This window comes from Syngnathoides biaculeatus, chromosome 19 (genome assembly GCF_019802595.1).
Source record: "Syngnathoides biaculeatus isolate LvHL_M chromosome 19, ASM1980259v1, whole genome shotgun sequence".
Lineage (NCBI taxonomy): Eukaryota > Metazoa > Chordata > Actinopteri > Syngnathiformes > Syngnathidae > Syngnathoides > Syngnathoides biaculeatus.
Genome location: NC_084658.1, coordinates 13,421,577 through 13,447,883, shown reverse-complemented (window position 1 = coordinate 13,447,883; position 26,307 = coordinate 13,421,577). Strand labels below are relative to the sequence as shown.

The 26,307-nt window shown below is 45.0% G+C and overlaps 3 protein-coding genes across 5 annotated transcripts in view; 2 read left to right on the top strand and 1 right to left on the bottom strand.

Moving 5' to 3' along the window:
- Positions 1-40: 40 nt before the first annotated feature.
- On the bottom strand, positions 41-10,832 carry cdk8 (cyclin dependent kinase 8). Its single transcript, XM_061804700.1, has 13 exons — positions 10,699-10,832; positions 9,395-9,470; positions 8,226-8,336; positions 7,237-7,377; positions 6,821-6,878; positions 6,617-6,748; positions 6,403-6,546; positions 4,115-4,184; positions 3,962-4,034; positions 3,793-3,890; positions 3,626-3,704; positions 3,005-3,163; positions 41-2,337 (listed from the first exon to the last, which is right to left on the bottom strand). Exons 1-13 carry the CDS (start codon positions 10,824-10,826, stop codon positions 2,212-2,214), a joined length of 1,395 nt encoding a protein of 464 aa, XP_061660684.1. The 5' UTR covers positions 10,827-10,832; the 3' UTR covers positions 41-2,211.
- A 95-nt stretch (positions 10,833-10,927) lies between these two features.
- On the top strand, positions 10,928-16,680 carry rnf6 (ring finger protein (C3H2C3 type) 6). Of its 3 annotated transcripts, none has more exons than XM_061804698.1 (4): positions 10,928-11,062; positions 12,949-13,104; positions 13,362-13,520; positions 13,845-16,680. In XM_061804698.1, the coding sequence occupies exons 2-4, from the start codon at positions 12,957-12,959 to the stop codon at positions 15,659-15,661; spliced, it is 2,124 nt and encodes a 707-aa protein (XP_061660682.1). In that variant the 5' UTR covers positions 10,928-11,062; positions 12,949-12,956; the 3' UTR covers positions 15,662-16,680. The 3 variants fall into 3 exon arrangements, with proteins under 3 accessions (XP_061660682.1, XP_061660681.1, XP_061660680.1); XM_061804697.1 differs by lacking the exon at positions 10,928-11,062 and adding an exon at positions 11,293-12,066; XM_061804696.1 differs by lacking the exon at positions 10,928-11,062 and having other exon boundaries at positions 12,718-13,104.
- A 643-nt stretch (positions 16,681-17,323) lies between these two features.
- Positions 17,324-26,307, top strand: part of atp8a2 (ATPase phospholipid transporting 8A2) — a 44,590-nt gene continuing 35,606 nt past the window's right edge. Inside the window, 1 exon segment of the mRNA XM_061804695.1 lies at positions 17,324-17,727. Within this exon segment, the coding sequence (XP_061660679.1) occupies positions 17,685-17,727 (43 nt within the window). The 5' untranslated portion in view covers positions 17,324-17,684.

The window sequence follows — 26,307 nt, the reverse complement described above, 5'->3', positions numbered from 1 at the left end:
CTTTTTTTTTTTTTTTTTGCATCCCGTCACGATATACCAAATTTCATGTCCACCAGTCAAACTAGTGTTATTAATAATAACATCAACTTCAACAGGGCCTCAACACTGCTTGGTACTTGTCCCCAAATAATAATGGCGGATAATTGCACCCCATATTTATGGTTTTCAAGTTCATGTCACGCTAGATACACTCGCAGTCAAACATTAAAAACGATTATTATGATTGAATGTGACGTGCAGCCCGGAGAGGCCGCGGCAGAACGGCGCACACAGTCGTTACGTCGAAACTTTACGTAACCCAAAAGAGCTGCCGCTTCCACTCTTATTGTCAGGATACTTCCTTTATGCAAAATATTTCAATACAATACAGTACAATGCAATTCCGTCTGCCTTCCTCCATGCGATCGGTTGGATTTGTTAAGGCCCGCGGCCTACGTAGATGTATCATCTTTACATCCCCGTTCAAATGCCATGTATTTGTGAAATAGGAAAAAAAATGACACCAAGTAAATCATTTCAAACCTTTTTGCACACGTAATGTGACCTATATCCCATACAATTGATAAAAATATAAGGAAAACTGTGCAGGGCTTATGAGTCTGTTAGCACTGAAAAGAGCTGTGGAAATTTCTAGAAAGCACAGATTGTTTTCTACGTGGGACAATCTGTCATAACATATGAGCTATGGGATAAAGTGGCAAGATGGAACGTTAGAGAAATTTGTAAGGGGGGAAAATACCACATCGTGCGATAAAAACCAATTCTTTTTTTTTTTTTTTTTTTTGCACGCAACACTTCTCATTAGAGCATAGAAACGGTGAAGATGATGGTAACCAAGGTGGAGGGAATGCTGAACATTTTGAAATAACAGTCAGTATTCATACAAAATCTCCAGGCTTCTTCTAGAAAGCAAAAAACAAAACAAAACCTGTCAGGAAAATCCTACTAGAACATCTGAACTTTATTTGGGTTTAATCAGCAGCACTTAAAATGGCAATCGGGTGTGTGCTTAATCCCGTTTAATGAGTCTGAATGTCATTGCTTAGGCGGTTGCGCACACTTGTGGAACCATATTATCCATCCATCAATTTCCTTTGCAGCTTATCCTCACGAGGAGTGCCGGAGCCTATCCCAGCTGTCAACGGGCAGGAGGCGGGGTACACCCTGAACTGGTCGCCAGCCAATAGGAGGGCATATAGAGACAAACAGGCGCACGCACGATCACACCTACGAGCAATTTAGAGTGTCCCACCCAGAGAAAACCCACACAGGCAGGGCTGGGATCGAACCCGGGTCCTTAGAACTGCGAGGCCAACGCTTTTACCAGCTCACCCGCCGTGCCGCCCCTGATAAAATGATTCCAGACATTTATTCAGTTTGACTTCCACTCTTGAAAATACATATTTTCATTCAGTTGTACAGGTTATAGGTCATGAACAGCGTAAAAGGTTTTTGACATAAATCTTGGTCTCCATTTTTTTTTTTAACCATCGCAAAAAGCCGGCATCGGAACAGAGGTGTGTAGACTTTTCACAGCCCAGTCGGGCTGCTTCGCCATAATCAATAACGGATTAAATTAAAAATGACTAAAATCATTGCCACTTTTTTTTTCTTTGTCCTTTCTGAACAACACAAAAAAATACAAAACAAAACAAAGAAAACTCCACGGTTGTGCGGCTACGCCGTCCTCACGGCGCCTCAGTTCAGTTCTCGGCCGGGCGGGGTGGCCACACGGGCGGGGGAGGGGGGGGGGGTGGGGGTAACAGACGACAGACGAGACACACGGGAGGACAGACGGGATGTGGAATCTGTCGACGCTGGCAGTCAAATAGCAGCTTTTCAGTCTCGTCCAGAGCTTTTGACAGTGACGGAGCTACTGGCTAGGTCGGGGCGTGTCGGGAGGAGGGACGTGTGTGGAAAAAAAAAAAAAAGGGGAGGGGGGGGTTCATGGGCTCGTCGCCATCCGTCCCTGCGCTTATTTATCACTTGTTGGATTTTTGCTAAATAGCAGCGTGGCTAACACTTGCGCTATGCTGAACATCTTCACAAGGGGAGAGGGGGGACTGCAGCGGAGAGGGTTGCCCCACGTCCCTCAGTACATTCTTTCCGGCAGCCGTAATGAGCGTGATGGGTGTAGGAGCGTGGGGTGTGGTGGGGGTGGGGGTGGCCACGTGTGTGTGTGGGCATTTGTGTGGCAACGTGCGGGTGCGCTCAGTAGCGGTGGGTCTGGTGGGAGTACTGCGGAGGCTGTTGGGAGGTAGAGGAGTATCCCATGCTGCTTTGGGGCAGTGATGTGCTTGGTCCAGGGTTCTGGTAGGCAGCATGTGGATTGGAGCGCTGCGGGGGAGACGTTACAAAATCTAAATTAGCAAAATCGCAAATAATCTCAGTTCTCTGAAAGATTATCCTGTGGTGTAGGTTGTTAAAATTGATTTTCCCTCTCTGAAATAGGACAAAAATTGTCACATTAAACCCGTTTAATATTTACAATCGCAAATCTTAACGTGTGTAGTCAACATCAAGTTGGGCCAACGCATATGTAATATGCAAGGTTTCTTGCTAGTCACGGTGTTGTCTGTCTTTTGTTTACACTTCACCTTTTTTGGCTTACCAAGTCAAATTAAAAATCCTTCATGTTACCAGAACTGTAAAAAATGTCAAGCTCACACGACCACTTTTAATTCTACATGCCAAACTTCGAGAAAAACCCCGCCATAATCCAACCTGTAAACCATGTCCTCCACATGTTTTGGGAGTACCAACATGGCGGTCACTGGCTTCAACCAATCGACATGTGTGTATGCTATCTAGTCTTTTTTTTTTTTTTTTTTTTAAGATGAGTGCCGATGCCTCTCTGCAAGCCCTGTGGCACCACACTGCCTCCTGCAGGTCAGTCCTAGTATTGCGGCAGACGACTAATTTCGGAGGAACAGACTCGCCATTGTCGGCTGAATTATGGCCTGTGATGTGTTATTGCTGCACGGGCGGGTGAGTGCGGCGCTACCTGGTAGTCTGAGGTCATGATGAGGCCACCTGAGGTAGTGGTGGGCGGGACCACGCGCACTTTCTTCAGAGGCGGGCCCTGCGCGTGGCTGTTGTCGGGGTTGCCGGTGTGCCCCGCCCCGTTCGTGTGGTTGTTTCCCTGTTGCTGCTGCTGGTTCTTCTGCGGGCGCACGCCAACACACAATTTAGCGACGGATGAATACTCGCGTGAACTTTAAAGCTGACGTCTACCAAAACTGACGCGGCTAACCTTTAGCAAATCCATACCAAACCAATAACAGAAACCATTTTGTGTTTTTGATGGCTAATAATTCAGACAAATTAAACAGTTGCACTTATCTGCAACCTTCATTTCTTAACAGGAAGAAAAACAATTGACGATGCACTCCTAAAAATGTTCATTTTCTCCGCCGCTTATCCCCACGAGGGTCACGGGGAGTGCCGCAGCCTCTCCAGCCATCAACGGGCAGGAGGCGGGGTACACCCTGAACTGGTCGCCAGCCAATCGCAGGGCACATGGAAACAAACAGCCGCACTCACAATCACACCTATGGGCAATTTAGAGTGTCCAATTAATGTTGCATGTTTTTGGGAAGGTTTCTTTTTTTTTTTAATGTCTTACTTTGTCTGCCTTGTCATCCGGCTCCTCCTCTGTCAGAAATTCCCTCTTCGGGTAAGGAATTTGACAGCCTGCAAACACACTGAAGAAAAACATCTTTTTTTAAAAAAAATGATTTGAGGTCACTTTTAGGAGCGTCAAACGACTTTATCGGCTGAGCTGGAACTCACTCGGACGTGGGCAGGGGCTCCTCCAAAAAGTAGGGGTCCTGCATGGCCTGCTCCGACGTGATTCTGCGGATGGGGTCCATGGTCAGCAGCTTCTGCAGCTGTCGAGCGGCGCAAATGGTTACGCGGGACGTTCCGAGGCAAATGGTTTTCCGTGGCGACTTCCACTCACCAAATGGAACGCTTTGCTGTCTGGCTTGACTTTGTGTTTCTCCATGTACTTGATAAGGCTGCAGTTTGTGTACCTGCGAAAGGCGCAACGAGCACGGTGACCGGGTGAAAACGGTTTGGACGTTTCGCGGGCGGGGCGGCTCGGCGGGCTTACGTGTTCCTCCTAAAATCTTTCATCAGCGTCGAGTGCTCGGGCATCTTTTTGATGTCCTCCCAGTCTTTATCTGTCAGATGAAGGACGGATTAACGCGTGCGACACTCACCCCCTGCCCCCTCCCTTGCTTGGTTATCCATCTTGTCCTGTCTGGATTACCGTCTTAGAACACATTTAAAGGTCAAGTGTCATCCCTATAAACATTCCAAAATGGACATTGAAATGGAAAAATAATAATACAACGTTATTCACTTCAATTTCTACACAAAAAAAATTAATATGAGCGGAGAGCTCATTTCAAAGAAGAGAATGTCTCACAATCAAGTGAAATCTCTGGGGAAATATTACCCTATTGTTTCGAGCCATATTTAGATGATATGCGGATCACTTCTAACTAAACAACAAACTCCCAGACAGTATGCATGAGCCAGCCGGGCCGAAGCCGTGCCCGTCCGCGAGGCACGACGCGGAAGCCTTCGCCGGCGAGCCCTCTCGTCCTTTGCACCCGTGCAATCCATTTTTCACAACGAACCGGGTCTTTTTGAAAAGTATGAAGAGTAATAAATCCATCCTCACGAGTGTTCGAGCAATATCCAGCAATACAACGAGCCGGCATTTTGGCTAACACGAAGGAACAACGAGCTACCTTCCAGTGGGTAAAACTAGTATAAGCAGACGAGACCGCTTGATTGCGCTACTGCCCTGCAGGTCACTTCCTGCTTCTTCTCGAAAACAAATCCCTCGAGAGGATTTTCATGGCGGGAGTTACAAAAACCCATATACGTCAAAATCATGTTCTGTGGTGAAAAAAAACAGACGGGTCCATACCGGCTGCCGTTTTTTCATTAATAACATACTGAAAATCATGCCTTTCATGAAAGTTGACCTTTAAAATGTGCATGGTGAAAACTAGACACGGGCGTTAAATCAGAATTGTGTGCGGTCTAAATGATTTCGGTTTGACCACGTGAGTCTCCCTCATTGGAAAAAAAAAAAAAAATTAAAATTGGTAAAACCTTTTGTTCCCTCTAGAGGAGGAAAACAAACTCCTTCATGCCAACTGCCGAAATACACAAATAAGAGTAGGCAGGCAGCTCCACTGAGCTGGAAGAAACGTTGCCTTCACTTAAGCGGACGTTTCTATCTTTTATGACTTGTCTCCTCACAAAGCACATTATGCTTTAAATCATTTTTTTCGCCATCTCGCGGCATCTACACGTGATTAGAAACACCTTCGGGACGGAGCGCCAATTATTCGCGAATTTGTGACACCACTCGGTCCAGACGTGCGATTTGACTGAATGTAAAAAAAAAAACCGAAAAATAGCGGGGGGGGGGGGGGGGGGGGGGCTGCAAGCATGATCAAAGGCTGATCACCAATTTTAACGTGCAACTTTTATAAAATGTATTATGAATGAAATATATCTAGTACAGCTATAAATAAATGCTATTCTGTTTACAAAATGTACGCAATATAAGCGTTCATTATTTCGGTGCATACCTTTACCCCAAAATATTACAGATTCAAATTCAATTAAGTAAATGACTAAATTGAATTCAGATTTTGCATCGTGGCATGTAAGCGTGCTTTCATAGCATGTATCATCGTATGCATTCATTTTTCATTTCTTGTTTTAGTAAATGATTCAAATGCATGAATTTGACAATTATTCACGTCATGTGTCGTTACCAGCAAATAATACATTTTTACAAGTAATTGCTTCTGAACTCTCGCCCTGTTATTTTGGTGGTCGATCGATTCTGGAAATAAAGTCGCTTAACAGTGTCAACTTCCTTCTTTCCGTATCGACGATTTCTCGTTCCCTCCAATCCCATCGGAACTTATTTTTTTACATATTTATCAATTGCATTCACTCGAGTGGCGTCTTTCCTCTTGAGCGCCGCCATCGTGTTCGCTTGAAAACGGCCCCATGATCTGCCTCGTATGCAACAAGCGTTTTCATTGGTCAGGAGGAACACGTACGACCAATCAACAGACGTGTATCCAATCTTCCACCGTTTTCATTGGTCAGGAGGAACACGTTCGACCAATCAACAGACCTGTATCCAATCCTTCACCTCGGTTGCAAAAGTCATACCGGGGTATGAACGAGTCCGTATTCTGGCACGGGTTACCGTCCGAATATTGCAGAAAAATTGAGAATACATATATATATTTTTTTTAATCAATGCAATTTAAAAAGATGGAATTCCACCTATAGAAGGGGAAAATCACATGTCTGACTGTCCCGGTCAGTAAAGAACACTTCTGCTGTTGGTGTTCTCACCAGCTGGGAAGCCCATGACATTGAAGATCCGGTCCAGCTGGTCGTGATGGTAAGGGTTACTGGTCTTGATGTCCTCCTGGCGACAGTGGAATATGGGCTCGGACGTCAGCAGCTCGGCAAAGATGCAGCCTATCGCCCAAATGTCTGCGGGGACGACGAGCTGAGGTCAGAGAAGCGAACGGAACAGTTGCGGGGGGACGCCGGTCAAACTCACCGATGGCTTTGGTGTAGTGCCGGGCCCCCAGCAGCAATTCGGGCGCTCTGTACCAAAACGTGACGACCACTGGGTCGAGATCGGCTAAAGGCTTCAGCGGTGAATTGAAAAGACGGGCGAAGCCCATGTCAGCTGCACGACAGAGATGTTTATAAGCGACAACAGCCACAAATAATACCAATTATATGAAAAATGCATACATACCTATCTTTACCCTGCCCCTTTCCGGCCCTTCCCCCATCACTAAAATGTTAGCTGGTTTCTGAAGAGGGAAAACAAACACTTAGCGGCACATTAATATGAAATTTTCAACCAAAGCTGTGCAATTCTCCACCTGGAGTGGACAAACGAGTCCTCGGCAGCCTCCGATGAAAGGGTTTCATAAAATCCCTTGACAAGATTAGCCCAGTTTGAGGTATTTTTAAACGCTATCGCAAAAAAGAATGAGCAAATCTGTACAGTACGCACAGAAATCAGTCATTTTGGGTCCAAAGAAAACAACACATCAAAAACAAGTTATTTATGAAGCATGACTAAGCACATGCAGACACAAGCCATGCTTCCGCGCGGCCTTGTTTTCCCTTCCCAAAAATATCCCCACCCCTTTCCAATCAGCTTACGAGGTCTCTGTGGAGGACCCAGTTTGCGTGGAGGTAATGGATGCCGTCCAGGATTTGGTAGAGCAGGGACTTGACCATCCCTCTGGGAAGCTGAAGTGGCTTCTTGTTGGCCTTGGACGCTCTGTGGAACTTAATGATGTGCTGCGGCGAGACGGAAAACAAGAGTCGGCCAAGTCCGCTCGAGCATTTAAAACGAACGTTGCAACTTTTATTTTCGTTGTTTGGTCTTCTATGATACAACACTTATTCAATTTACAATAAAGTATTCACCCGTTGTTGAGTAAAACACAAAACTCAGCTATTCACATAAAAACTCACCGTAATTTCCGGCCAATAAGCCGCGACTTTTTTCCACGTGCTTTCAACCCTGCGGTTTATGTGGTGATGTGGCTAGTTTGTGCATTTTTTTCTAACGGCCGCAGGGGGGCACTCGAGCGGAAAAAGTAAGAGTGAGGAAGTGAGAGGTGGTATATATGTGCCGAGGAAGTGACTTTGACCAGTCCGGCCCTGTTAGCGCTAGTGCTAGCGTGGCGGCGCTAGAGTTAGCATTAGCGCGGCGGTGCTAGCGTTAGCATGACGGCACTAGCGTTAAACTCTCTATGTACCATCTTTTTTTGTAAATATCTCGTGTTTCAAAGTTGGTACTTGCACCGTTGCCACGGCTGCGGCGTATGTATGTACCAAATGGTATTTCCTTTACAAATGTACTAGGTGAGGCTTACAACCAGGTGGGCTCGGTAGGCCGGGAATTACGGTAATCAGGCCGAATGAAATTCCCAAAACGCGTCCGGTGGGTACGTAGCATAACATCTCTGTATGTCAAGGAGGAGCCTAAATTGGAAGTGGAAATTAAGAGAATCTTCGCTGCACCTGCACGAAATCATTTTTAAGCTATGTATCTATCACGCTAAATGTCATAAAATGAGTTTCCATCTGAATCAGGCACTTGGACACGCGGTGTAAATCCAGCCCGAGAGGGAAGAACTTACCCAAAGGTCGTGCTCGGCGTAGTCGAAGAGCAGCCACACTTTCCGGTCGGCGTGCGACAGGAAAACCTTCTGCAGCGAGATGACGTTGGGGTGCTTCAGCTCTCGCAGCAGCTGGAAAAAGACAGAAGGCGCCTCAGACGAGGGAGAAGGAAAATGATCCATCCATAATTGCTATTTGCGATGATGACACGAAATGAATGTGATACTGTAAATTAAATGGACTCTCTCTCTTTCTCTCTGTGGGAGGCCATTTATCTTATGTCCTAGCGCTATTTATTCCCTTTATACCCTGCAAATTGACCCCCCCCCAAAAAACTATGGAAACCTTTATTGAATATTTAAATATAATATTTGTAATTCTCTTCATTTTGCATTATTTTCTAATGTGAACTTCAACTTCAGAGTGTCAATAAAAAGCTTGTAGCAAGCACCCTTGGCCAATTTTGGCCAATGCCGACAATCTTTTCCAGCCACGGCCCCCAAAAATTGCATGTTTCTTTTAAATGATAAAAATACCACTCTTAAATATTACCGTATGGTTTATAAAAACACACAGTAATAAGTCGTGACAATTAGAGAGAATTTAAAATAATTATGTCACCCTTGTGAAGATAAGCGGCTCAGAGAATGGTTGGATGAATAGTTTGTCACTTACTAAATTTAGTCCACATTGTTTGGCTCATTCTGGTGTGTGCGCTTTGCCTACCGGGGGACAGTATAAAAGCCAATTCATATTTTTCATTTCCTGCCTGTGTGCAGCACCCATTCATATTGCAATGAGGAGTTTCCTACCTAGAACTCAATTGGGATTCATGTTGTGGTTCTTTGCAAATGAAAAAATACATGACTGTACATAGTTATGTCTGTCTACGTGTGTTGCTGCACCATGTGTTCAAATATCAGCTGCTTAAATGGTAATAACGCGGCCACGTAGATGCTAATCATTGCTCATGTTACCATTAGCCTTAAGCTAGCCCACTGAAGGCTAAGCTATGTGGTTGTTTTGTAGCAGAAACTTCATATCAATATAATTATTTCCCACTGGATAAAATCAATTGTGCCATTCCAGAGTGGATTGTATTGGATTTTAGAGATTCAGCTGCGTTACTAAATAACTTGGGAATGGTGTAAAGTTATTAACACACCAAAGTCACAAAGAAAAGCCTTACCGCGATCTCTCTGCATGCCGACATGGAAATGCCGGTGCCTTCAATCTGCTTGAGGGCGTAGTCCTTATCGTCCTTCCTATGAACACATGGAAGAGCCTGAGCAACATCCGCAACCCAAACAGGGACCGTAAAGGTGGCACAGGTGGGAGTGGGGTGGGGGTGTCGCTTGGCAGTTGGCATGAGAGCGGCGCAGGGGGGGGTGCTGACTTGCATTAAATCCAGATTTGTGTCATCGAGCTCACCTCTGAGGCTGGCCACGATCGTGGATGAGGTCTGACCGGTAGCTGGCGGGCGACAAAACGAGCGCCAGGACCAACTCTTCACTTGAATGAATTGCCCCCCCCACGGTCTATAAAACCTGTCCTTTGTACCTCACCACTTATAAAAACAGCAGCCCTCTCTAGGCCAACACAAACATCTTTAAAATATTTTTTAGTGATCGTTTGTGTTGTTCTGATGAGCGATAATGTCCTGGGCTGGGTCGGTTCGGGGATGGGTCCACAGTGGACATGAATTTAATCTTATTCTCACGATATTTATAAAACTATGTATGAGGGAGCCTTCTGAATTTTGACAAATCAGATTTTGGATGAATAAACAGGTGCTTTTTCGGTGCAAGTATTAATTTTGTCTACTTGGGGTAACCATCCTCACATTCTACAGTCGTATTTGTGAACTTCCGTGAATGTATTATTTTTTTTTTTTTTTTTAAAGGTGGGGCCCAACAGGTTGGATGATGTAAGTGTCGGCCAATGAGAGTGAAGACTTGGCTGGCTGTTCTGGATGTTGAGTAACTCTGCACAAGTCAAAATTTTGCTTTGACCTGATCGAATAACTGGAATTATCCGATTAATCGTTGCAGCCGTAGTAGGTGAACTAAAGATAGCACTGCAGAATTTAAGGGGCGGCAAGGAATAGGGTGTTAGGTGTAAAACTATTCTCTGGGTCTTTTGAGGACAGATATGTAACCAAGACACTTTTAAATTATGAGAAAAAGTTCAATATTTCTGATTGATTGTAGTTTTATTTATTCTGGTGAGGCAGGTGTACTTGTTACGTGCAAAAACGGACATTTTCTCCTCTTGGAAAGTGTAAAAATGACAAACACATTAGTGCTTTATAAACATTTCGTGGTGCATGTTCACAGCTACTCTTGCTTGCATTGGTATCTGCAAAAAAAAAAAATGTTTCTAAAAACATAACACCATACGACGTCCGTTCTTTGGAGCGATAAATGAGGCGTCGGTAGATGAGGTCGACCCGCACGGAGGCCTCGCTTTCCCCACAACCTCTCCCGTACTCACCCATCTTTTCTCTTCGCCTTGAAAACATGACCATAGGTGCCTCTGCCCACTTTGCATCCTTCGTACTCAAACAGGTCCTCGACACGCTCTCGCTCGCCGGTCAGCTTCACTTTGAAATCATAGTCCATTTTTCCCACCGCTGTTTTGGGGCCTCAAACGCGTCGTCCGCTGTCTTCTTCGTGTTTTTTTTTTTTTTTTTTTAAAGCGTCGCTTTGGGAGGCAACTCGGCTACTCCCGACGAGCTCGGCTTCGGTAATTCAGCTAGTTGCCTTTCCCGGCGTGGCCCTTTATTCACTTCACCCCAGCGTCCACATCGAGCTATCCGGGGGAATTCGGTGCGCCTGCGAGGACGTGCGCCGCTCGGGTGAGTCCGGGTGGGGAAGCGAGCGTGGAAGTATATTCCTTTCTCTTGATGCTGCGTCTCCCTCAGCCGGTATCTGATCCAAAGAGACGCACTTTACTCTGGAACGACGTCGTATTCACGCGCGGCGCTGTCGTAAAATGTCGTAAAAGACAGCCAGAGCCCCCTGCCGTAAAGAAAGTGACAAAGTAAGGGGAAGGGAATATTTACAAACCACGTTGAATTGTGGTTGGTTTTTATAGTGTTTCTGCGACGTTTGACAGGGGGAAAAAAAATAAATCCAAATTGTCCACAACGAGTTCAGGAAGACAAAATAAAAACAAATGAAATAAATCCAAATTATGAAACGCACGACTGTACGTACAAAGCGGTAAAGACAGGTCATAACCTTTAATAATAAAAAAATAAAAAGAACTGACCATTATTTAGCACCATAATTCAAGAATTACACTTTAAATCGAGACGAATGACAATTTAATGGCATACATTTACTACATTTATTGTTGTTTCACAGCAAGGTGTGTTTTGATGGCCCAGGAACCGATTAAAAGGGTTTGTTGTTACACGAACCGTATTAAACTTAACACCGATGACTAACTTTTTGTTGAAACGTGTTTGATTGACGTATGGCATTAAAAGGCGAAGTTTGCCACAAAATTTACGAATGTATAAAAAATACAAAATACATAAAATGTACTATGATTGTGAGTGAAAGTCGATGCACTCAAGTCAGGGCTGACATTTAAAAATAATCTCCCTTTTTAACAGCTGAATTAAACAGTGACATTTTATATTATGGCGTGTTACATTTTTGCTGCATTAATGGTTGCATTTTAATTTGTTTTAGTGCAAAATCTGTCTTCTGTAGACCCAGGAACCAACGTAGCCGAAGCAACGATGTCTGTTAGCATACGGAGCGGATAGGCCGTAACACCACTTGGTCCCATCTTAGTTAGAGCGAGAGAAGGGAAAACGAAGGGAACCGTCCATTACAGCTGCTTTATCGGGTACTGTGCTATTTTTATGTCGTTGTCATCTCTCGCAAATCCACGGAGGTGCTTGGCGTTGACGACCTCGCTTATCGACTCGATAGTACAAGTGTTTATCCGATGTTTACCGGGGGGAAATTATTCGGCTTCGGGTCGGCTAACCGAGCTAACATTGTGTGTTCGGGTTTGCTATTCGCTCTCGTCACTTGCGCTAACTAGCTGGGACTTCGCTAGCTAGGCGTTGCGCATTCAAAATGTTTCTTTGTGTCATTGCGGTGCACGCCCAACTGGCTGTACGCTCGCCGGCGACGCGCGCTCCGCCGTCATCGCCTTTTGTCTCACGTTAAAATACCCCCAAAAAATACAAATTCTTTTGTCTTTCCTTTCGTTTACATGGAGACCCCGTCCTTTGCGCTTTCGGCCCACCTCCGCGCGGCGACGATTGGACACTCGGCCTGTCACTCATCCCCAGCGGACCGGCGATAGGCTGCCACTCCTTTGAGGACATTGCCACTTTAGCTTGCTTTTTTCGCCCCTGCCTTCAACGTGGCCTTCCCTAGCTTGTCAAAAAAAAAAAAAAAAAAAAAAACTTAGCTAATATTTACGGCTGCGACGAATACGTTCGACGTGCGGGGGTCCTTTAACGGCCGCTTTTCGGATGAAAGATGTGAACGTTCTCTTTATGATGCGTTCACGCAACCAGTCTTAATTTGTCGTTTTTTCCCCCTCAGTATGCTGTCTGTGGGTCCGTCAAGGCAAAATGGATGACAGTGACAGTGTTATCTTGTTACGGTTAAGGCAAATTGGCTTATTCTTGGTTTGCTCAGGAGGATGTTAATTACATAACTGCAGCGGGTGAGGGGGGGGGAATAATGACGCCGCTGTCTTCGTGTTTACCAGCACTGTTCATGGTGATGGACCCTCCTGGCGGGGGAGACGAGCGTCGGAGACAGGCCGAGCGTCTTCGGAGGGAGGAGGCCTACTATCATTTTATTAATGACCTAAGTGAAGAGGAGTATCGCCTCATGAGAGACAGCAACCTGTTGGGGACCCCCGGTGAGGAGGGACGCTTTGATCGTCTGTATTTCCAGTAGAATGGGAAAAAAAAACTGTTCAGTGTTTCAAATTGCTAGTTTTGAAGTGGTCATTTTTTACATAATTAGACCAAGACATCATTGAGGAATTGATGAATAGGCCCAAAAAAGTCCCAAAGATGATTAACACAGGATTCCCCACCCCCTCTTATGATTTTTCTTTTTTTTTTTTTTACCTTGTTTTTTTTTTTTGTTTGTTTGTTTTTTTGGGACGCACAGGAGAAGTGACAGCCGAAGAGCTCCAGCAACGACTGGACGGAGCCAAGGAGCGCGAGTCGTCCCAGCCCGGCGCGGAGCAGCGCACGCCAGCCGCCGAGCCCCTGGAGCAGCAGGGCGGGAGCGTAGAAGAAAGAGGCGCCGGAGGGAGGCGAGGAGCAGGTAGGATGAGGGACCACATTGACGTTGATTTTGGAGCGAGGTGGACCACAATCCCTTTTGTGATCCCGTTCTCAAGTTCTCAAACATGGCCGGCTGATTAATCACCCGGGAGATCGTTATGATTTGAATTGTCCCCAATATTATGCAAGTTAAGGGGAGAAAAATGGAGTGATAATAAGTCGTTGTTCAACAGTGCAGGTATACACGCCATTATAAATGTTCCCTAATATTTTAACACTGGTATTTGAATGTTTTACACTTTTATAATCTTTTTTTGGGGGGAGTCAAATCTACACTCAAGTCATCCCCACGCTTTCTCGCCAGGGAACGCAGAGTCAGCGGCGGACGCGTCCAACGGCGACTCGTTGCTCGAGTGGCTGAACACTTTCCGCCGCACCGGCAACGCCACCCGCAGCGGGCAGAGCGGCAACCAGACGTGGCGCGCCGTCAGCCGGACCAACCCGAACAGCGGCGAGTTCCGCTTCAGCCTGGAGATTAACATCAACCACGACCAGCCCGAGGGCGGGGAGCACGCCGACGCTTTGGACTCAGGCGAGCCGCCCGTCGCCAGTTTGGGTTTGGCGTCGCCGCCGGGCCGCGTCGCTTCTTCCGCCGCCGCTCGCCTGTCCAGCGCCGCCAGGCCGTCACCTTACCCCACGCCTCGGCCCGCCCTCAGCAGGAGGATGCAGACTCGCCGCACACGCAGCAGCAGCACCCTCTCCGCGACCCCCCCGGTTCCTGCCGCTGTTGCCCCCCCTGCTCAAAGGAGAGGAGATGCAATGCACATTTTAGTACCATCTCCTACTGTTTCCAATCCGGATCAGTCCACACCGCCGCATCCAGCCGCCAATGCAGAACTGGAGCAAAGCCGCGACAACGTGACTTTATCGCTAGATTGTCCCCGTGTGTCGCCCCAGCCGGGGTCTCAAGCCCCCGCGGCGGGACAGGAATCACGTCGGACTCGATCGCGCGGCCGCTGGCGCCGAGTGGCGGCGGCGTGGAACGGCAACGTCCCGGCCCGCGCATCCAGGCGAAGTCGGTCCCCCTTGCACAGAAGCCCCGTGGGCGCGTCGGCGTCAACCAGCGCCATCAGCGGCTCGAGCATCCATATTGTCGATGCGGGCACCAGCTCGGTTTCCATGGAGACGGGCGAGGCGGCGGGAGAACCCGCAGCCACCGCGACGGAGCCGACCCCAGAAAGCGGTGACGGCGAATCGCATTCATCCGGGGCGGGAGGTTCGTCTTCGGTCCGCCGCCACCCCACCATCATGCTGGACCTGCAGGTGAGACGGATTCGACCTGGAGAAAACCGGGACCGCGACAGCATCGCCAGCAGGACGCGCTCCCGGGCCCGCGTTGCGGAGAACACGGTCACGTTCGAGAGCGACAGCGGCGGCTTCCGGCGCACCATCTCCCGCTCGGAACGGGCCGGGATCCGCACCTACGTGAGCACCATTCGGATCCCGCTGCGGCGCATCAGCGAGACGGGCCTGGGCGAGCCCAACTCCACGGCGCTGCGCTCCATCCTGCGCCAGATCATGACCGGGTTTGGGGAGCTCAGCTCTCTCATGGAGACGGAGGCCGATTCCGAAAGCGCGGTCCCCGGCCACGTGGACGTCGGCGTTACGAATACGAACGCCGGCCCGGCTGCTCGCTCGCACGGCAGCGAGTATACGGCGGCTCAGGCCGGCTCAGGCGGGCAGGATCAAGAGAGCGCGGGGCCGGGGGGGAACGAGGAGGAACAGGTCGGTCAGGCCAGGCTCGGCGGAGGTCCGGCGAACGCCGCGGAGGGGCGGCCCACCAGCAGGGACACAAACAACCTGGTGGAAAACGGCACCCTGCCCATCCTCCGGCTGGCGCAGTTCTTCCTGCTGAACGACGAGGACGACGACGAGCACCCGCGGGGCCTCACCAAAGAGCAGATTGACAATTTGGCCACGCGCTCGTACGGCCAGGCCAGCCTGGAGGGCGAGGCGGGCCGGGCGTGCAGCGTCTGCATCAACGAGTACGCGCAGGGCAACAAGCTGCGGCGCCTGCCCTGCTCGCACGAGTTCCACATCCACTGCATCGACCGCTGGCTCTCGGAGAACAACACCTGCCCCATCTGCAGGCAGCCCATCCTCACAACGCACCACGACTGACCCGACCCCACCGTCTTTGGCTTCTTCCGCGTACCCGAGCGGCCGCATGTACATAAGTGTGTCCATTTCCGTGTGGGAGTTGAATGAGAAGGTGGAACCCGGAAGTTCAGGAGGAGGCAAAAAAAAAAAAAAAAAAAAAAGGCTTAAATCCAGAGAATTAATAGTTTATTTTTTTAGCCTTTTTCGATTTCAGTTTCCTCTTCTATATAACGGGAGAACTTCATCCGCGAGTGAATTGTTAGCCGCTCTGCGTAGTCCGGCATCAAGCTGTCTCCCCACGTCAGAAATCATATTTTAATTTGTCCGCCGTAGACTGTAAATATTCAACCGGTTTCACATGACAAGTGGAAAATGTATTTTTTTTTTGTTTTGTTTTGTCCCCGCTATTTTAAATGGTCACTAAAGCTAAATTATCGCGAGTAATGAATCCAACTATCGAGTTTTTTTTTTTTTGCCCAGCTTTTGTCACAGAATTTATTGAATTTGTAAGGCAATTTTAATTCGTAATAAATTCTGTATTAATAATCTAGTTTCGGTATTTATGATTTGTCAAGTACTCGCCACACAAAAGCCAGTCTCCAATGGTTGCACATGCAGAAGGCAGAAATTCAGGTTTGTCATTTTTTAATTTTTTTTTTTAGCTGTGCATTACCTACAGACTCAAAACAATATATATATATATATATATATATGATCATAAAGTCATGCTTTGTCAGAATGTTTGCAATTGAAGGAATTCGGATTGTACTCGTGACGGTCCAGCACAGGCTCATCACGTCACTACTCAATATTTATTCCGTTTCTATTTAATATGACGGGGAGGAATTCACTTTTTTTTTTCAAAACCACAAACGTGTGTGTCATGTAGCCATGTGATGAGAGTAAATAATTAATGGTATGATTTTTTTTTGTTTGTTTCTATGTGCACCTCTGAACTAATTTGTGGGCTTGGGAGGGGGTCAAGGTCTGCTCCTCAACTACCGACACAATAAAAAATGCAGCTTTGTTATGCCCAGTGACGCGTTTGTGTGCTCGCCGTGTTTGTGCAAATCATTGCAAACATTGTTTTAAAATACAACCCTTAACGACACAATCAGTTGGGTGACATGCACCGGATGTGACGCAGTTGCGCACTCAACGTGGAAGGACGCTCCAAGTACTGTGCAGTATTAAGAACAGGACGTCATTTTCCCCCCCCTCCTATAAAATAAAATCCTCCACGTATAGTTTACGATTCTGGTTGTCTTTTCATTCTTAACTATTATGCTAATCTACGTATTATATGCATGTTAAACAAGGTAAACAATCATGCGGAGTAATTCTAGAACATGCATTTTTTTTTTCACCAAAATAAAATCTTAGACGCATTGACTTTTGATTGTGTCGTGAAATTAGTCGCTATTGTCCAGCTCAACATTTTCGGTGTGTGAGAATTTAGAAAATCTGAAATCCAAAACCACTTTGCGGAACTAGGCAACCTATTAGCATGCACCTGACGCTGCATGATGAGATTTCGCTAGAAAACAGGACAGGGCGAAGTAAACTTCCATAGTAAAGGATTGACGTCGTTTTTTACTCTTCAAAATAAAAATCTGATTGCATTTATTTTTAATATAGCCTTTAAATGATAACCTTCGTGAAAAGCTACATTTAGTAATATAATGTAACAGCGAAAAAAATAATATAAAAGAGTGTTGAGGGTTTTTATTGGCTTACTTTTGACGCCATAGGAAATTATTTTGACATCTGAAACGACTTAACGGAACTAGCTAGCCCATCTCCCCCCCTGGTTGGCAAAGCGGCGAGAGAGAGCGAACATGGTCTCCGTTCGTCAGTGGTGTCAGCGGCCGCGGCCGGGAGCTACCACCTGCCTTCGCCTCGGCTCCGCTGCGGGCGAGCCGTAAGCGAGCATGTCCCGGTTGCTCCTTCCACTAGCACCACCACCACCACCGCCGCCGCCGCCGCCGCCGCCGCCTCCTCCTCCTCGTCCCAGCCGCTCCGACGACCCTCGTCCACGGGCACGATGTACTTCAACCGGGGAGCTAAGAAGATCCACAGCGAAGGAGGTAAGCTAGGAAATAACCACCGGCAGGGTCCTTGTGTATCGTTTTATTATCATTCTTCTATAATTACGTGCCGGCGTTCTTTGCGGCTCGTGTGTTGACCGCGGATACGCAAACGTCGCCTCCTCCGCCCACCATAGACGAGGCTCGTGATGTGGCTTCACGTTACGACATTAGGTGCTCGTGAGTCAGGTGAGCTTTTGCGCCCTTGGCAAAAGGGAGCATTTATTTAGATAGCGGATTTTATACGCAAGGTAACTAACACTAACACCCCCTCCGTCATTTTAACACCCCGGGAGAGTGATGGGAGCGTTTTGGAGCCAAAGATTTGTGTCACCAGCTGGTGGACGAGCCTATTAGCAAGCCGATTTAACTGTCATGTGGCCCGTCTGAGGAGCGCGCGACCTGCTAAGGCATTGCGGACTCCTCTACTTACGAATACTCCACCGTACGACGCATCAAATCGTGCTGTGATGATAAGTGGCCTCAGTGATGCTATGAGACCACAATAATACTATGAGATGCATACCTGTCAACTTTTCAGAGCACCAACCTGTATAAACCCCCCCCCCAAAAAAAAAATCCTTATAGAGAGCAAAAAAATCCTTAGAACATACCAAAGCAAATTATATGTAAAAATAACAGAGGGGGGGGACACCCAAAAGTTTTTCAATGATTTTTATTGTAGATCTCCATAATGATAATATCTGAAGTTAATGTCTAATCATCAAAATCTACTTACTGGCATTACTGTGTTCAGAATTGTATTGTAAAGGCATGACGCTGAAATCCCCCCCCACCATGAGCCTTATACCACTTTAAAACTGTAATAAATGATGCTAGCAGACGACAATATATAATGCTAGATATCTAAAAAGGTATTTCTAAGAGGATGCAGTGCCTCAAAAAATAACACTATGAAAACACAAATGAAAGATGAAAAATATCACTAGGAAATCACAATCAATGCTGTGAAAACTAGCACAACATTATGTAAACATAATTATGCATGATACTGCAATAACAAACTGTTAAAATAAATGTGATGAATGCTATGAAACTATAATTAGTAATGCTATGAGGCTGAAGTAAATGATGCCATGAGACCACAATAATACTATGAGACGTGAAAACAAAAAAATATGAAAGTGCACTAAATGACCAGCTGAACCGAAAATACATCAATTAAATGATGCTAAGGGACAAGAAAAAAATAACGCTATGAGACGGGACAAAAAATGTCTAAATATATTGCGTAAAAGACATAAAAATTGTATAAATATCACAATGACAGTGAACCCCCCCCCAACCGCTTATACCACTTTGAAACTGGAATAAATGATGCTAGCAGACTACAATAAATAATGCTAAATATCTAAAAAGGTGTTTTTAAGGGACGCAGTCTCCAAAAAAAATAACATTATGAAACACAAATTAAGGATGACTGGGAAAAATATCACTAGGAAATCACGATAATGCTATGAAACTAGCACAACATTATGTAAAATAACAATGCATGATACGGCAATAACAATCAAACTGCTGAAATAAATGTAATAAATGCTATGAAATCATAATTAGTAATGCTATCGACTGAAAAAATAAGTCTATGAGGCTGAAGCAAATGGTGGTTTGACATCTAAAAAAAACCAAACCTATATATATATATATATATATATATATATATATATATATATAAAATCATGCAATAAAAAAATAACATGTAATAGAGTAATTCTTTAGGGAGCATTTTTTATGCTAAAAATTGTTCAAATGCTCAGTATTTCAACCTCTCTGCAGTAAATATTTTCATATTTTCACATTTCTGTAGTACTTCGTGAAATCAGACCGATGATCTTTGTCTTTTTTAGTTATTTATTTATTTTTCCCACATTTTTATTCACAAACAGAAAGAAAAAAAAAAAAAAATACAATTAATTTACTTTCATTAACAGTGGGGTATTAATACCTTTATAAATGACAGAATATGAGGGATTCTCTCATCTCTTTGTCTTGAATCAAAATAAGATTTTTGCAAAAAGCTGCTTTTACTTCGGGAACGATCAATATTTGTGGAAACTAGTCACTGAGTCATCATAATTTTTTTAGTTCTTTTTCTGCATTTGTCAATTTGATGCAATGTCCTGTTTTTGAATAAAGGGATGGGACATTTAAAAAAAAAAACGTATTAATGAATTGATGATTAAAATAATCGCTAGTTGCAGCTCTGAGATTCGTTACATAAGGCGGGGAGAAAAGATGGTGGTGACTAATTAAAGAGTTCGTGGGATGATGCGCGCGCACATGCACGCACACACTGCACAGGCTACGGTGGATTGTTCTGACCGAGAGTAGAATGTCTTTGTCTTTTATTTTAATAGCGACGGGCGCATATTGTCGAGCTATGCTTGGGTGTGTGTGTGTGTGTGTTTGTGTGTGTGGCTGCAACTAACACAAATAGCAGGGCAAAAGATAAATCATTCGTCATAGAATGAAGCCCTTGAAACCAGCGTGACTCAAGTAGAAAGTTGCTGCGGTGTACGTGTATGTATTTGTGTGCGTGCGTGTGCTTCCCTGCCATATGCGCTCCAAGGTGTTTGTGTTATCTCCCGGAATGTGACGTCGGCGTTCGTTGCTCCCATTGGCTCTCCCGCGCGCATTTGTCGTGATGTGTTACAAGCTGTTACATTTTGGCCGTGTTGAACTGTGCATTAAAAAAATAGTGATTACAGTACTTCATTCCTGTAACATTGGTTGATCGGACACTATTGAAACGGCGGCAGGTGCGTGCTGACTCCTATTTAACATGAGTTTGAATGGGATTGATTCACACTGAACCAATCACAGTCACATCCCTATTTTTTAGGGGGTGTGCACACTTTTGCAACCACAATATTTCAGTCGTCTATTGGTTACAACGTCCACCACGACACGTGATGTCGCGGTAAATGTAACGGCCGGCATCTAAGTGAAGTGTGGCTATTATTTATTTTTGTATTTATCTGTTAGCATGCAGGCTAATAAACACATGTAGCATGAGCGATATGCAGTGCAGCCAACTGTCAACTTGTGCGTTTTAAGATAATGCGAGGGTGAGGCTCGACATGTTGTTTATTTCGAAGTGCTTGACAACAGGGGGCGCTCTTGTGTCGTAAATGTCTGCCTGCCGTTCTCCAAACTCGCTGCTCTTGAAACTTTTTTTTTTGACCATAAGGCTTATTTTTTCATTAAAAAAATGAGGTCAATACTTTTTTCCACCCCAATTAAGTGTGATTAATATGATTGCAAGACACTACCATAGCCCTTCAAAATAGGAAAATTAACTGCACTTAAAGGATGATTTAATTTAAATGTGTCAGACATAATTTTTGCTCTTTTTTTCCCTAAAAATATTTCATTCAAATAACATTTTAAGCTTGATTACAAATGTATCAAAGTCCGATTTTTATATGCAACTTAACTGTCCTTTGCAGTGATTCTTTTTCACATGCACGTTTTTTAATTTTTGGTTAACTCTCACTTGGCAAATCGGCCGAATGAACCGCCCGTTTGGCCCCAAAAATGTATTCTTTTGGCATTTCTGTGGGAGGGTGAGGGCTTGAATCCCTGCGGTGTTTACATGCTCTCAACACCAGCTGGCGCTCTTGTGTCGTCTGCCTGCCATCCTCCACGCCATCCATCTGTTCACACATGTACAGTGATACAAATGTGTGCTCTTTGTGCGTGTGTATAATTATATATACATCATATATATATATATATATTTATGTACCTGTTGTCTTGTTGGTGTTGTGTTCTCTTCTGCCCGCGGGCCGCAGAGCAGTTAGTGTTGACCGCCATTAGGCAGGACGCTTCCGAGCCTCCGGACCCCGGCCAGGGCGCTCGCGCCCGCCCGCCAGACAGGTTTGACAAAAGTGAGTGCCGCGCGACTGGACGGCGTCGGCAAAAGGTGCATGTGCGCCAGCGGGAGGGGGTGTCACGAGCCCACCCTGGCTCGCCCCAGCCTGCCAACCCCCCCCCCCCCCCCCACCACCTCACCCCACGCGACCCCGGAGAGCTGCAGCCCGGCGACCGAAGCCTTCCGTTTTGTCGGAAAAGTGAGCGCTACGGGGATCGAGTGTAGCTCCTCGGGGCCTGGAGTGATGACTGCTGCATTCCGACGCGCTCACTGCATGTGCTTGGAACGGGTGGAGATGAAACGGTTAACACAAAATCCCGCTACGGATCTTGTACGAAAATTATTAAATAAACAAAAATACACATGCATTAGTGAAAAAAAAAAAAAAAATATATATATATATAATAATAGGCAAATATTATGAAAAGAATCGATGGTGCAAAAAAATTGACAAGTATTAGATGTAAAATAAAGTACTTTTCTATTAAAATACATAGACAAAATAGCAAAAACAGTGATATATATAAAAAAATTTAAAAAGTACAAAAGTAATTGAGAAAAAAAAACATGCAAAAAATATTCCAAATGTTCCAAAAATATGTTTGCAAATCATATTTGATCAAATATAAATATTAGATTAAAGATGGATTCCTCTAAAATATTACAACATGAGAACATCTAGCAGAAGAATTAAAAAAATATTGTTAAAATAAAAACATTGTGGAAAAATACCAACATATAAGATTAAAATGATCATTAGGACAGAAATATAACAAACATATTAGACAACAATTATAAGATTAAAAAAAAAGTGAACAACTATTAGATCAGGGGTCTCTAACATGCGGCCCGTGGTCCATTTGCGGCCCGCGGCATGATATTTTGCGGCCCCCACCGTAATATGAAATTGTAATGGCAGTGCGGCCTTAAAGTTTTATATGGATGGCAGTTTTACAGTGTTGTGTGCGGAGCAGACCAGTCACGGTGGGGGTAGATGGGCGTGTGACACTTGATGCGAGCGGAGAAACAATTTTCAATGAGAGAGTTACAGCAGGGTTGCCGAGGAGAGTTTTTTTTTTTTTAAAGAAGTTTTACACTCAAGTTGTAAACACCAACGTCCTTCATCTGACAAAAACAATGAAATATTAAAAAAACATGTACAACTGTAACCATTTCATCCCTACTTGTAAGCAGTTAGGGGACAACAGGACTGTAGCTAGAGAAGGGCTGCATTTTCCAAATGTTCAGTGGAAAGCTCCTGCATGCTACAGAGCGTAACACACGACCTCCGTGTCTGCGCTGGACATGCTTGAAAAACAAAACAAACAAACAACAACAACAACAAAAAAGCACGTCCGCATGCGTGATGCATCCCACGACTTTGCATGCTTTTTGTTTTTGGAGAAAAAAATGCTTCCCTCTGTGGAAAAATGAGAGAAAGTGTGTGTGTGCACGTGTGCATATCAGGTGGACCGGCCAACACCCTCACGAGCAACATTTATTATTATTATTATAGTTGGAGAGGGAATAAGAAATTACGATGACAAAATGAGACTTTATTCTTGTATTGCCTCAGTATTTTATGACTGAAGTCTTACAACAAATATGAATGATGACTTGTCATTGGTCTTATACTGTACAATTTTTTTTAAACGCTCATGTTCTGCAATTCCAACATCAAATATTGCAACTTTTATTTCTCATTAATAACACATTTATTTCAACATCCAACATTACGGCGTTCCCCCCCCCCCCAAAAAAAATAGTAACTTCTTTCTATTATCATTCTAACATTGTCTAAAAATAATTGAAAAAAAACAATTTGTGGTATTTTTTCTGAAAAAGTTGATACTACTTTTGTTTCTAACATTACGGCGTTATTTTTTTTCCCCCAAAGCAGGTTTTATTCATGTACCGTTCCAATATTTTGATCGTATTTCTCCCAAAAATGATCACGGCAAAGCTTCGAAGCAATTTTCCTTGATTTTTTTTTTTTTTTTTTTTTTTTTAATTTTATTTATTTTTATTCGATTTGAGTCAATCGCTGAAATCATTTCAGTCCTACCCGTATGACAGTGGAGCGATTGCACGCTTTGTTGTTGTGGTCAGTTCCGTGCGTCATACATGTTGGTTTACGAAGGTGTCATGGCTTAGCCGGCATGTGAAGTTGCAGAGCAGACATAGCGAGGATTAGCACGCGTGCAGTGTAGCATCCGCGCCGTAAGAGGCTTTTTTTCCCTCTTCTTCGCTCACTGCTGCTTCGGAAATGGACCCGACGGCAACGCGGGAGGCCGGGTCGAGCGGAACCTGCAAATAGAGGACGAGGCGGGCGGCGGGGCAATGTGGTTGGGGAGGCTTTTCCTGAGGGTCACCACGGGATGTGGGGGCCGACCGGGCAGGCGGCGTTCTGTTGGTACTTTTTTTTATTGTCTCAATACTCCTCCTGACCTTATTTTGTCCTGTAGTAAATAATGAAACGTGAATTATTTCTGGGTCAAACTCTGCTGTAGGGTCATGGTAATTTTTAAAAAAATAAATTCTAGAGTAATGTTTTAAATACAGCGACAAGTCCCATTTATTAGTTAACGAGTAAGCGATGGCAGATTCTGATGTGTTTGTGTATTAAATCAGTTATTTGGCTTTGCTAATACAAATCATAACGCTAGGGGCGTCAAACTCATTTTTATCGCGGGCCACATTGTAGATACGGTTTCTCTCAGAGGGCCGTTATGACTGTCAAACCATAAAAATCTTGAATTGACCCATCATATTTACACATATATGAACTAGTTTTGGAATCAGAAATGAAGGGTAACGCGTTTTACATCTATTGTTGATGTTCGGTAACAAAAAATGCTTGCAATATCAACGTCATCATTTATGATGTGACCTATGGAAATTTTGGTACAGATTTGACCTAAAATCATGGACGTTAATACACATGATATGCCTTCGTGGGCCAGATGTGGCCCCCGGGCCTTGGGTTTGAACTCCAGGTTGTTCCTTTCGCCTGACGTATGTATGCGATATCATACTGATTGATTTCAGTTTTTTGGAACGTGTCATTTGACTGCGTTGTAGCTAGCTGAAATCCTGGTTTCTATGGAAACGCCTCCTTGATTTATGCAATTTCGCATGTGAAGTTGTGATTAATTTGGAGTCAATTTGCACATGTGACGGGTAAAGAACCGGCTACAATTGACCCGTAGACGGCTCGCTACGGGCCCGGTTCAGTATCTTATCATTTCCGAGGGAAGACGAGTGTCACCGGGTTGATAGTTATCACGAGCTTGTAACCGGACGCCCTACTGAACTCGGTTCTTCCCGTGCGCCCGACCCCGGCTGGGCTCTGTCAGCATTTCGTCCAACTTCCCGCGCTTCTGTCCCGTCAAGAGGTTTTGAGTAACCCAGGAACTCAGTCGCTCCGAGCCAAAGTGGTGCTACGATGGTGGCACTATTGATCGTGAAATGTGCAGACGTGATAAATGTGACTCGAACACAGGAAAAGCAGCGTTTACATCAGAGTTCATTCGTAAGGGACCGAAATGGGCGGGTTGACCTCGTCACAGATCTTGATTGGCGCTGTTGAATGATTGTGACTTACAGGCCCAGATAGGACATCTGTTATCATTTGGCCGGCGAGGACTTTGATCCGTGCATAGAACTTGCGGCTCAGTGTAGATAGATAAAAATGAAGTCGGCGTTCGGGTGCTGCGGGACACTCAATCCACCAGGCAAGGTTGGGACTTTATTAGTTTCTAAATTATTGAAGCGGTCCAGTCCTGGCCTGTTGTGTTCAAGAGGATGGCGCGACAGCAATGCGCAGGGAATGTTGTCAAATACAATGTAGTTTTCCCTAAATTGAAATGATAATAAATCACATTTGAATGTTGGATTTTGGATATGGAGGTATGATTTTATTTCATTTATTCTTTTGCTTTGACTTGTGAGGAAAAAAAAAATTGCGATACCAATTCCTGTTAAAGTTGCTTCAGTCCAACACTTGAGGTTTATCAAGATCTGGACGACTTAAATCTACATGAACATAAATAAAAAAAACTCTATTTTGCCACCAAATTGGTATTTTTTTATTGATACTATTGTGACAGTATGTAAAAAATGACTCTGGCTGTTACGCTATTGGGCTAGCAACATTGTTGTCGCACGGTGTATCTTGTCCAATCAAATCTCTTATGTGCACAACCTACTTCTGCTTTCGGCAAAACTGGTCTAAGCACTTCCTGCTGGTTCGGGTTAATGGCGAAGGGGGTTGTTACAAAACAAATGTCGGGACTTGAAATGTCCATGATGTCTTTTTTTGAACACAAGCCGTCAAATATTAGCGTAGCCTACACAAAATTTCTGCTTTCCGTCCCCCCCCCCCCCCCCCCCCCGGGTTCGGTCACGTGACATACAACAAATGGCGGCTTGCTTGCTCAGAACTAACTTTCGCATAAATCACAATATCGCAACCCGCTATCCGAGGGCACTCTGTGTGGCGGGAAATGATCAAATTTCAATAATTTAGCCCAAAGATTATTGACTGCAAATCATGTATCTAGGCCAGCAATGTGTAGTGAGGGACAGAACAATTAAACGGTCTTCAACTCGATGGCAGATGGTACAATGTTGCCATCTGTATGACAATAACAGTTTTATGTTCATCTGAATAACAATAGGGGGCG

Excerpts from the sequence above, each read along its gene's own strand:
- cdk8 (XM_061804700.1), bottom strand. The coding sequence starts at position 10,826 with ATGGACTATGATTTCAAAGTGAAGCTGACCGGCGAGCGAGAGCGTGTC. Across the intron at positions 6,879-7,236 it reads GGGTCCTCCACAGAGACCTC|AAACCAGCTAACATTTTAGT; the intron begins GTAAGCTGATTG and ends TTCCCTCTTCAG. Across the intron at positions 3,164-3,625 it reads CGGATGACAAGGCAGACAAA|AAGAACCAGCAGCAGCAACA; the intron begins GTAAGACATTAA and ends GTGCGCCCGCAG.
- rnf6 (XM_061804696.1), top strand. The coding sequence starts at position 12,921 with ATGACGCCGCTGTCTTCGTGTTTACCAGCACTGTTCATGGTGATGGAC. Across the intron at positions 13,105-13,361 it reads CAACCTGTTGGGGACCCCCG|GAGAAGTGACAGCCGAAGAG; the intron begins GTGAGGAGGGAC and ends TGGGACGCACAG. Across the intron at positions 13,521-13,844 it reads CGGAGGGAGGCGAGGAGCAG|GGAACGCAGAGTCAGCGGCG; the intron begins GTAGGATGAGGG and ends CTTTCTCGCCAG.